This window comes from Hipposideros armiger, unplaced genomic scaffold, assembly GCF_001890085.2.
Source record: "Hipposideros armiger isolate ML-2016 unplaced genomic scaffold, ASM189008v1 scaffold_229, whole genome shotgun sequence".
In the NCBI taxonomy this organism is placed as follows: Eukaryota; Metazoa; Chordata; class Mammalia; order Chiroptera; family Hipposideridae; genus Hipposideros; species Hipposideros armiger.
The window spans coordinates 2,299,225-2,311,642 of NW_017731579.1; the positions used below are offsets into that span (position 1 = coordinate 2,299,225).

The following is a 12,418-nucleotide window of genomic DNA, read 5'->3' on the forward strand; positions in this document are numbered from 1 at the left end:
AAATGGATAAAAGAAACTGCAAAATTGTCATTCTCCAGAGCATTTTCTCAGTCTGTTGAGATCTTGCTTCCAGGCATGTCCTCCATTTGGCTCTAGTAAACTCTTATAACATTTTTCTACAGGTTTGGATGTTCTTACATCAACAACCACTACATTCCCCAGCAGGCGTCCTTGTGTCTCAGGATGGCCATGTACTTGAATGGCCAATGGAAATCATGTGGATGAGATGTGTGTGTCTTCTTGGCTTGGGCCATCAAAACCTTCCTTGAGTGCTCCCTCCATGCTCCTGTTCCTTCCAGCTAACTAGAGGGAGGTGCCCCCAGGAACCTTGGAAGCCAAGTGTGAGAAGTGACTGGCCCTCCTTTATCCCAGGTCTCCAAATGCCTGCAAGAGACAAAGCCACTGCTTCTCTAGGCCAGCGAATTTGGGGGTCTATTGTTTCCACACTTAGCCTACGTGATATACTGTTGTACAGCAGGAAACACTTGTGCCTTTCCTTATACAAATTGCAAGGCTATTAAACTCATAAAAAAGAAAAAGTGAAAAGTCACAGTAGTTTTAAGATGCTCCCGAAGTCATAGAAATAATGCTTAATGGCGACCTTGAAAAGCCAAATTACTTAGTACAATATTCTTACTCGGTGGTAATCCAGTTGATGCAAAAATATTTTCCTTAAGAGAGAACCCACTATTTTCCACAGCAGCTTACGGCATCTCTGAACAGCTCCCACTGAGTACTGACAGCTCTTATTGAGCTCATATTGAGCACGATGACAATAATAGCAGTTAACTATTTCTGCGCAGTTCCTGTGGCCCAGGGCTAAGAGCTTTCCACACATCTGCTCATCCAATCTTCACCTGGGAAGTGGGTACTACCATCATCTCCATTTATAGGAGACAAAACCGAGGCACTGAAAATATGGGACTGGCCAGAGGTCACGCACAAATGGAAGTAACAGAGCCAAGATCACCCAGGCTGTCTGAGTCCCTGCTCTTAACCACTGCCCTGGGCCCTGTGGCTGTCACCTCTGTCCCAGACTCACGGAGAGCAAGCCTTTCCACTCCCTCATTTGTGACAAATACCCGAAGAAGTTTTTTACACCAACACACGTTATCTTTTCACATGGCTGGAAAAAACTCTAGTTCGTTTGAATTTTCCTCATCTCTTCAAACATGGTTACAAACCTCTTCACCACTCTGGTTTCTCTCTGGAAGGTTCCTGTTCATTCATGCACATGTGGAATGGTGTCACCCAGAGAGGGGCTTCATGTGTCAAAGGGGGATTAATAATAGTAGTTCCCCAAAAGGACTGATGTGAGGATTAATTAGGTTATTCATGTAAAGCCCTAGAAATGAGAAACAGAGCTTGAGACACAACAAAAACCATTAGCTATTATAATGATTAGCCTTATACGTCAAATGCTGCAGCCTATGATTATATCAGGGTCTGATGGCTACATCACACTACAGACCAGACTGAATTTACTGTCCACTTAAATATAGTTTCTAAAAAATGGGAGACATTGGTAAGCTTTGTCTCCCCTATCCTGTCTTTTTTTTTTTTTTTTCCTTTTCGATAGGTATTAGACTTCCTTGACTATGGTTAAGCTCCACCTTCCTAGGCACTAAAGGTCGTTTTGAATCTTGCTAGTTCATCTGACTTGGTTTCACATCATCAGCAAATTAGATGATGAGGCCCTGAAAATCTTGGTGTGGGCTAGAGTGGCTCAAGATAATAAAGCCTTGGGGTTCTCCACTAGAAAGTTCCCTCCTGACATGGACCCACTGTTTCATCCTATCTCAGCAGCCAAGGATAGATCAGGTCACTATCTTGACCACAATAATCTCATGTCAGCATTTATAAGTGCAAATATTCCATTTCTACAAAATCCATGCGACTTCCCAGCCCAACACCACCTTTGGTTGTGATGGGGGTACAAGAGCCAGAACTCCACTCTCCCAGGGGCCCGATAATAAGAGGCCAGAAGTCCACACACAGTCATGTCTGACCCATTTCTGATAAGGGAATCCTAGCCTGGTGTAGGGGGGACTACCCAGCCGTCAGTGGGAGTCTGAGATAAGGAGCTGGGTCACACAAGAAATCCTTACCCCAACTCCCACTTTTTGAGGGAAACGACCTATGTTCCAGAATATCAGGCTGGCAAAAAGGACCCACAGCCAGCTGCAGAGGTGTAGGCGGGACCCCTCCACCTCAGGTAACAGTGTCAGAGGGCATTAGGGGAAGTGTCGCCCTAGAAGCTCTCCTGCCTGCATGGACTGCTGGGTGCTCGATAGCTTCAGTGTGTGTGACACATTAGCCTCAGGCCGGAAAAGGCTGTAAGTTTTAAACCCTGAAATACAAATTGTTCCCCCATCTCCACCCCAGGTTTCTGATTTAGTAGATCTGGAGGCGAGCCCTAGAATTCACTTTTTCAACAAGTCCCCAATTGCTACTGCAGCTAGTCTGGGGGCCACATATTGAGAACCACTGATTTAGGGAAGGAGGTGTCAGGGAGAAGTTTGAAAAAAATCCAAGGGGAGGAGCCAGGGAGGAAGTTCAGAGAAAGGCGGGCCCCTCAGGTGCAGCCGTGCACATTACAACTGGCTCGATGAGACAAGTCAAGACTGTTCTGAACCATCACACGGTCCCTGTGTCTTTGCATGTTATTTGTGATCAACTGATAGTAATGTTTTTCTTTCTGCTAATCCCTTCTACAGGTTATGGGTATAGCGTAGGGATGATGTGAATATTTACTAAAAAGATGAGAGGAGGGCATGCAGAAAAAAGGTAGAAACAGCAATTCAACTTCCCAAGTAGAGAGAATGGTGGTTAATTTTGGTTTCTTTCTATGCTACTTTCCAGACACTTATCAAAAAAAGTGAGTGGTGTGGCGAACCTGACGTAGTCAATGGAGGAAGATCAATTATATTTCTGAGCTCAGAGGAAGGCTACTATCAAAGAAGCAGCTCACTGGCAGGTGTAGACGGATGAACCGCTTATTAGCAATAAGCAGCTTCAGGAAGGTTCAGGAAGGCCACTTGTGCCCATGCACATAAAAAGGAATGAATAGTGCTTTATATTCCTTTGGGTTGGAGGCAGTTACCTCATGTTCATTATCTTACCACTAGTCAAGGGGAGAGGCCTGAGAGAGAAGACACCACAGATGTTTAATTGGTTTTGAATTTAGACATGAAAGCCTTGTTTAATACCTAACTCCTATCCTCAAGAAAATTCAGACTTGCCAGAGGAATTCACCTCTGCATGAATAGAGAGGACTTTAACTTCAATGGGAGGTAATTCTGAAAAATTAAAAATGAGGGCAAGAGAAATGAAACAAAACCAACCCGGCTGGACTTGGACTTACTGGAACAATAAGGAACAATTTGTGGAATGCATGTTCCTTCCTGTAGACAAAGCTGTTTCGTGAACACATTCGACCTCCTTGCCCTTTTCCTAGGAAGACCTTCAAGAACATGAAGATGACCGTGTACTCCCCAGAGCCTGTGACTCATTTTGACAAAGTCTGCAAGACACTTACTTGTTGCCAAAGAAATTGTGAATATGACAAAACAGGGGGTCTAAATTTGTGGCAGTAATCATTTATAAGACAGTCATCCAGTGGATACAGAAAATGCTTATGTTATTCCGACAGATTATCATCAAAATGAAAACATGAGATTTAAAATGGTCTCATAGAACTTTGGGGCCTGTGGAACGGGGTGGCAGCCCTCATTTTGAGTAAATATTCCCTACATCATAAGTGAATGCACTGGACCACCCAGTGTTTATTTCCTTCACTACTGCAATGCATTTACAATAACTTCTAGTGCAGCCATCCACTCACTACACCCCCCATAGACCATTTTAGGTGAAATCAAAGATGCCATTCATCATAAGGTATTCCATTATTTTACATATAAATAGGAAAAATGTTAGCAACTTGATTTTAGAGATGTTAAGAGTGAAAAACAAAACAAAACAAAAACGCCTGTGACTCTTAGCATGGATGGGAAGTGCCGGGGTACAGGGTGTTGCTGAGAACATGGTGCTCCAATTTCCAGTCTTGGGTTGGATGGCAACCCTGTTTGTTCACAGCTGTGGGGCCCTGGGCAAATCCGTTCGCCTCATTGGGCCTCAGTATATGTACCTGATATTAACAATGCCTACTTCTCACTACATTGCGGAGAGAATCAAACATGATTCTCTGTTACAGTATTTAACATGTGCATAGCACTTATTAGCAGTCTTATTGCTGTTGTCACTATAAATCTGGCAAGAGCAGAATCATGAATTTAACAAATATTAAATGGTTTCTTTAATGTGAATGAGTTCACCTAGTCTCAGTTGCCAAACCTTTAGACACTGTTTAAAATAAGTGGTAACAACTTTGCCTCCTCAGTGCCTTAGCTCTCTAGAAATAAAATGAAATTATCTTCTAAGATGGAGTCAAAGCATCTTCTTCAAATGAAGACTCACTCAGAACCCCAAGGAGTGGATGACTCAAACATCATGGGTGATAGTTTGCATACTGCTTTGCATGACATTTGCATGCTACCAGTTCGTGTGGTTCTTTTTTTTTTTTTTGCTTGAAGTGAAAATCCACCCACCATCTGCTTCTTTCCTGGTCCCTTATGATCCCCTAGGTGTTGAGTTGGCTGCTTCTGCCTGGGAAAAATAAAGCAATTGGCGTGCATTAAATAGTTATCACATGTGCCTCCACGGCTGGTTATCTCGGCTGAGGAGAGATGGGCAAGTCTATCCCAAGCTGTGGACCAGTCACCTGGCATCACTGCAGCCAACCCTACACCAAGGGTGGTCACTGACTCCAACACCAGGAAGCCACAAACAACATCAGGCTTCTCCTGAATACAACCCCAGTACAAATGCACCTGATGGCAAATCAGATCATTCATAGCTCACTAAGTGGCTTAGAAAATAGTTCCTGATCACCAGTGGCGTCCAAACCAAACCAGTGCAAAGCTTCTCTCTTCCCAAGTGTGAGGAAATATGGGGCAGTGAACCCTACAACAAAGATTAGCTTTCACTCTCAAAACTGTCAAGATTTAAGGTAAACACAGGGCAAGCAATACTTGGCAATAAAGAAGGAAAATTAGCACTTAATTCATCAGGGCACTGTTGCCAGGATCTTCTTCTGTCAGCTCTAATCATTTGTTTAAATTGAGCCCTCGATTCATGACCACGTGTCCATACATGATAATGGACCTACATTTACATAGGTCCGATCGAAGTTCACTTAATTGATGTTTCTTGAGAATAACTGAATTTTTTCGTAAACTCAAATACCTGTAATAGATTATTAATATAAACTGGGCAACGATCCTATATAAGATGATATGAAATGTTTATTTTTCACCCAACAGCTAAAAATAGCTAATGAATAACCCTAATGAATAAGTGTCCTCCTATGAGCTATCCTTTGGATGGTACAAATACAGCTCATTTTGCTCTAAGGTTTCTTATATGGCATATGAACCAATGTGAACAACAAACCCAACCAAATCAGCCATAAAACACCGAATTCATATCTGGATGGTGGGGCCAGAATATTATTCGTACAAACAGAATTAAGCCTATTAGGTTTTAGAGATGCTATTTTATCATAGGATAATTTTTTTTTTTGGTGCTTTACAGTTTCAATAAGGATAAAAGTGCTTGTTAGGCTTTTCAATTCATTGGGAATAACATGTAAAACTTCATACTTTGATGGACACTTAAGAAACATGGCAACCTCAATTATGCTAACATTTCAAAAACTGACCCTAAGAAAGATAAAATAACCAAAAGATCAAACTTTATAGCATCATTTTACTTTCTAAGTGTCCCTCATAGGATAATCGTTAGAATGCTAGCAATTTTAGAGATTATTTAGTCCAATGCCTACCACCATTTTTATAAATGAGGAAATCAAAATCTCATCCAGAAATTGGCACTTGAAAAAGGAAAAAAAAGCAAGAGTGCAGAAGATGAATAGTTGGGACCAGCAGGTGCTGGACAAGGGACTGGAGCTTCTGGGATATAGGATCAGAAGGCCTGGCTGGAGAGGTGGATTCCTTAAGGAGCTCAGAGCTTTAAAGGAAACTATGTTCCCAAGTGAGAAAAAGGCACTGGGGAGGAGTTGCTTCTATGAAAAGAATAACCCAACGTAAAGGTATTGCGGGCACAGAAGTTGGGTTTTCTTCTGAGTCTGGGGTCATCTGGTGAGAGGTGCTTCCCTGAGATGAAGGGTGGGCCTGTCCCCAGGAAGCAAGGCACTCAGTCACTGGACGGGCTAGGAAAGCAAACTCATTTCAAAGGACGTGGACCTAGACGTAAAAACAAAAGGTGACTATGAGTGCAGCAGCTGAATCACCGACTCGGTCTTACTCAGTACAGAGGGGAAGCACCTCCTGATCTGCTCATCTGTCTCCCGACAAGCTCAAGATCTAGACTAGAACAAGAGGCCCAGAGGCCACCTCCTCAGTGTGTGTCTTAAAAGGCCCCCTGAAGAGTGAGAATCCCTATTTTTAAGATGTTCAAACCCTGGGGCTGAGAAGGAAAGGAAGAACAGCAGCTTGCTGGCTATTCTTTGCTTGTCCCCACTCCGGAGATGAGGTCTTGGCCTGTGTCTGTGCCCTGGATAGCTGGCCTCTATGACCCACATTCCCTGGGCTACTTGTCACCTGGTTTCCTGACGGGCTCATCACATGGGAAGCCCTGGCAAAAGACAGGGGGAATGCGAAGAGAAGTCAGAGTATGTCTTCCATTCTCTCCTGTGGCTCCTGCCCAGAGGCCCTCACCTGTGGCCTCACCCTCCTGGCTCTGATGCAGCTTTTGCTCCCTGGTCCCTGCAGGCTTAGGGTAGTCAACACCGTCCTGGGCCTCACTGCTCTGGTTGGTTCCCTTTCACTCCTTCATTTAGCTGACCTGTCCGAATTGGAGGCTGTCTCTTGTCAGGCCCCTGGTACAACACTAGGGAATAGAAGCCATCAGAAAACCATGGCATCTTATACACATTTCCATTTACATGGCAAAACTTTATATTGAAACTGAAATATCTTATAGAGTAGAATGGAAAGCCGCATACACTTTAAAAATAAACAGACCTTCAAAAACATCAAACTTCAAACCCCAAATCTTGCTGCTTTGGCAGTTCACTCTCCTTTAGTCTTCAAGATCTTTAAGTAACCAGACTATTACTTAGTTTGGCAAGGGATGCTAAACTAAGGAGAATGGAATCTCCCTCAGGCTTTCTTGTTTGTAAATGAAAGTACAAGCATGTGCGGTATAACCACAGTGACAGACCTTATATAGGACGGTGGTTCATAAGATTATGCGGTATAGCCTAGGTGTGTAGTCGGCTATGCCATCTAGGCATGTGTAAGTACACTCTGATGTTTGCACGACCAAACCACCTGACGACACATCTCTCAGGATGTCCAGCAACACAGGGCTGTACAATTTAGGGTGAGTCCCTTGATTGCCTGAGGGAGTTGGTCTTCCAGGCTAGAGAGGCAGCCGCCATATGATGGGGTCCAGACCTCAAGGAGGGCCAGCGCAAGCATGACTGCTGGGAAGAGGCATGTGCCCCAGAGGAAGAAGACAGAGGAATGAGAGCATCCCACGGCCACAGTCTGCACAGGAAAGTCACTCATCCGCTGAGGACATCATGGTTAAGAGTCCAGCACACTTTGAATGCTTTGAGAATCAAGAGTCCGTCTTTAGCCCCAAGTCCTGCTTTAAAGCCAACATCTTTTGCTACTAAAGGGCAGAGACGTGTGCAATGCATATCAAAACACTTTTCACAAAGTCTATATTTTAAAAATTTCCCGCACCTCAAGTGAGGACGCATCAGTTATTTAAAATAAAATTTAAAACACAAGTTTATCTTATTCCTGGTGATACCGGGTAGCATAAGGGTTAACCATAACCTCTTGGCCAAAATTCCTTTCAGGTGAACCTGGGAGAGAGAAGGGCAGGTGCACAAAAAGAGAAACTCCGGGGCTTCTGGGAGGGGACAGTGCAAAGTCACTGAGCAGAAGTGGAACCAGCTGAGGCGTCCTCCCGGGTTCCCTCCCAACACCCATCTCATTCAAATTCCTTTCCTCCTTCCTCACCGCTCATAAATGATGCCTCCGCTAAGCTTTCATGAAAAATCAGGTTCTGAAGTTCAAAACTATCTGAATGATACTGGTTTTGATTAATCACACATACATACACTGTATCTGCTACCGTGAACAAGAAGATTGCCTTTACCTTTTAATACTAGCCTGCTGATTCTGCTTAAATGCATTTTTATTCAGATGTAGAAGGCTCATCTTTCTCGATATCTAATCCCAAGCCAAATTATTTTATTTCTAATCATTGATTTTATTTTTAAACAAGATAAAAATGATCGGAAGGCATTAGAAATCAGTCGGAACCAGGAAGCCAATCTGCTTACCTGCTATCCCCAGCATTTGCCACATACAGCTTCCCCAAAAGGCAAATCACAATGAGGGCTGTGCAGCCACCAGATATATTATATGAACTCCGCTCTTGTTCTATTTGTAGGTCCTGGAGAAGAAAACAAAGTCAGTGCTGGATTGTACAGGAACTCCTGGAATCACAGGTTCCTCAGCCTCACTCCCTTGACACAGCCCTAAGGTTCTGCATGGGCTTCAAAGAAGGGACCAGAGACTCTCCAGTCCTTGCTTTTCCACCACTTCATGAGCATTTCTGGAGAGGACAATGGCATGAAACTGTTGCCTGCTAGGCCATCTGTGGCCCACAGACAGCAAGCAGATACAATCAGGCAAAAAGGAGAAGAATAAAACCAATTGTATTCAATAAATATCACAGCTTATGGAAAATGTAGTCTCTGTATGGACTGCCTGAGCTGCTATGTGGAAAATGCAATAGAGAGGCTGATAACACCGAGTACCTGGAACTGAGCAATGTTTTTAACCCCAGCGTCTCCAATAAATAGCTTCTTTTACAGTTAGAGGGAAGGTGATTTGAAGGACAGTGTCCTCTATTCAGTGCAGGCAGGAGTCAATCCCATCTTACTGATCAAAGATAGAAGCTCCTGAACTCTGCTGTGACTTCTCTTCCCACTAATTCACAACAGTGACACACAGGCATAGCACGGCCAACTTCCACCGAGCACGTCCTCTGTCAGGCAGGGCGCTAAGCTCTTTGCACGTAGCTCATCTCGTCCTCACAACCACATTACTAACCTCACTGTTCAGATGCAGAGAAGTGGGAAAACCTGCCCATGTTGACCTGGCTGGAGTTTGGATTCCAGTTCAGTTCTCTTCCCCAAAGCCCAGGTTATTATATTACTTGCCACCTAATGAGGGCTCCCCAAGAAAATTAAAAATAGACCAACACTTGTACTGACAGATATGCATCATCCTCAAGACAGACGTCTTTGTGAAATTCTGTGTCAGTGACAGAAGCAAGGGTTCTTCACCTCAGGAAAACGCAAGCTGAGTTAGGAAAATAAACTGAATGCTAGCTAAAAAAAAAAAAAGAAAAGAAAAGAAATGCCAAACATTCCAGTAGTAACCTAGTGTTAGAGCAGAAGGAGGGAGAATGTGGGTTGGGTAATAAGCACACAAGAGGAAGAAATGGTGCCCTGGATGATTCTGAGGGTGCTGTGGGCAGACCGAGGGCCAGGGCACTTGTGCGATACTTAGAAACCCACAGAATTAGAGTTCAGTGGCTTCAGCTAGTCGCCTCATGGGAAAGGGGGAGAGAATTCAGTAATCCAGCATTTATGAGCAACTGCTTTATTCCAGGGGCCAGGGTGGTAATACAAAGTTAGATAAATCACCGATGGGAAACTGGAAACAGGAGAAGAGCCTGAGCTGAGGCTACAAATTAGAAACAGCGTATTGGTTACAAAGTAAGTAGAGACAAAGTACAAAGACAGGAGCTGGGGGAAAGCAACACACTGGGAATGAACTGGGGAGAGGGGAAGGGGGCGGGAGGGCTAAGGAGCCATGCGGAGGGGGTAAGAATGTGTGTCTCATGGAGGTGGTAGTTAAGTCGTAAGTGAAGAAAAATTCCAGTAAGGGAGTGAGTGGACGATAGCATTCAAGGACTATATTGAATTTTAAAAATTGACTTAAACTCTGTATAAATTAGCTTTCCTAAAGGACTGCCATGAGGATTAAATTAGATGGTGTGTGTGAGGAGTTTAGCATGCTATCTAGATCCTTCCCACAGCCTGAAAGCTCCGTGATTGAGAGCAGACACCTCTCTTGCTCGTTGCTGGACCCTCAACGACCTATACCAGGCCAAGTAAAAGATAGTTTAATAAATGTCTTGTTAAATGGGCATATGAAGACATATACTTAAAAATGCTTAGGTTTTTGGTGATGGAAGGAGATTTGACTTTGGGTGGGGAACTCACAATGCAATATGTAGATGATGTATTGTAGAATTGTACACTTGAAACCTACAAAAGTTTATTAACCAATGTCACCCCAATAAATTTAATTTTTAAAAAATGTTTACGTTTCAAAATAATCACCGTACCTCTGCCATAACATGAGAAATATGCTTCACAATTCAGAAATGAAAAGCTTACAATGCAAATAAATGCTCACTGAGATGATACGTAAGCAGGAACCGATTCTTCAGTTAAAATGCAGTCACATGACAAGAATGAATGAATGGCTCTCAGAACCTACACAAGGATGACAGCAGGCTAGGGAATAAAGAAAAGGAGGTGCCTGATGTCAGCCGGGAAGGGTTGTCACAAAGAAGTGAAGAGAGGAGAAAGCATCAAGCCGTCAGAAGTTTTGTCTGTTTAACCTCCAAACAGTGCATAAAACAGAACCAGCAATCCTAATCACAAAGGAGTTTGTGGGTGGGTTGATTCATTTTTTTTTGCATTTAAATAAATAATAGAGTTGATATTATAATACATATTTCATCAAATTAACATATAAACTGGTCTATAAAGTCCAACCCAATATTACAGTTTTTAATATATTGGAAGGAACTTCTCTAGCTACAGAAACTATCATTTCACATCCAGAATCAATATTTGTTTGAATACCTAAAGTCTGAATTAACGGCAATTTTTATTAAGAATCCCTGAGCACCCAATTGCTTGCATGCTGTACGTGGACTAGAGTATGAATGACTGACATACACACTGGTACCATCTAAAAGCGGGGGAAATGCTGTGGTATGTGAAAGAGCCGTCTAAGCAAAGAATCCCCCCCAGACAAACGAGTTTATTCTGCATCGTCAGGGTATTATTTATCATGGTTTATATCACAAGAAAATCCAATTATAAAATTATTTAATCCTTAAAAAAATATATATCAAGGCAGAGTGCTCAACACTAAGGCTTTTTGCTTACCACAGAGTTCATGTTCACCTTTAATTTTTTGGGAAACATTCCAGTTAGCCTACCCAGTTAATCCTTTGCTATTACATTAATAGTGATTCAGTATATTTTTTTCTAATTGATTTCATTGTTTCTTTCATCTTTTGTTTTTTTCTTTTTTTAGCTGAGCCATCCTGTGGCAGCTCAGCTCGGGCCGGGAATCGAACCGGCGACCCTGTTGCTCAGAGCTCGCACTCTTGAGCGAGCTCTTAACTAACTGAGCCACTCAGTGGGCCCTCATTTCTTTCATCTTTTCCTGTGTTTCAACTACGGACAGCTCTAGCTCCCCCAGCATAAGGAATGCTAAATTTGGCAGCACTGTCACATAAATAGTGGACTAAAGTCTAGCTGTGCTTTATCCAGAAAACTTTGCTAATATGGTCATGCTTTCGCCACCTCCATTTGTGTGTTAATATACGTGTGTGTGGGCACATGCGTAACACTTGAACACACTTTAACTACATGTGTGCTCTCTGGAATCACAGCGACAAGGATTTGAAAGATGAGAAAGACTTTGTCACCCTAAAGGGTTCACTGACATTAAAATTCACTCTTCTTTTTCTTCTAAAACTGGGCATAACTAGAACATATTCTAAAAATAAATGCTTCCCCCTCCCCTCACTAGAAGCCAAAATAGCACATTTATTTTTTCCTACGCTACCTACTCCTCTTTAAAAGATGTTTCCCAAAATCGTGGTGCTGAAAGGAACATTAAAAGACCATCTGGATGGTCCTTTTACTATCAGGTCAAACATGATAAATGAAGTCAATAAAGATATATTTACCATTGAATTAACTATCTATTTTCTTCAAACTCACAACTTTTCCAATTAGCTTAAGCCTCTCACATTCTAGGTAAAAAATTCAAAAACCTGTATAATTATTTTTTTTTAAACCCTCAACTTTGGGTATTTTTTTCAAAAAAATCAATGAAATCATAGGAAAAACTGTCCACTGCTCTATGCTAAACAAAGACCGATTTGGAATACTTCCTCATTTTAGCTAAAAATGATTTAGCTAAACTATTTTTTTCTA

General features: G+C 42.5%; 1 protein-coding gene across 1 annotated transcript in view; it reads right to left on the reverse strand.

The window, feature by feature from the left end:
- Positions 1 to 12,418, reverse strand: part of PPM1H (protein phosphatase, Mg2+/Mn2+ dependent 1H) — a 261,715-nt gene that overhangs the window by 118,357 nt on the left and 130,940 nt on the right. Inside the window, exon 4 of the mRNA XM_019654743.1 lies at positions 8,441 to 8,553. Within this exon, the coding sequence (XP_019510288.1) occupies positions 8,441 to 8,553 (113 nt within the window). The remainder of the gene's footprint in view (positions 1 to 8,440; positions 8,554 to 12,418) is intronic.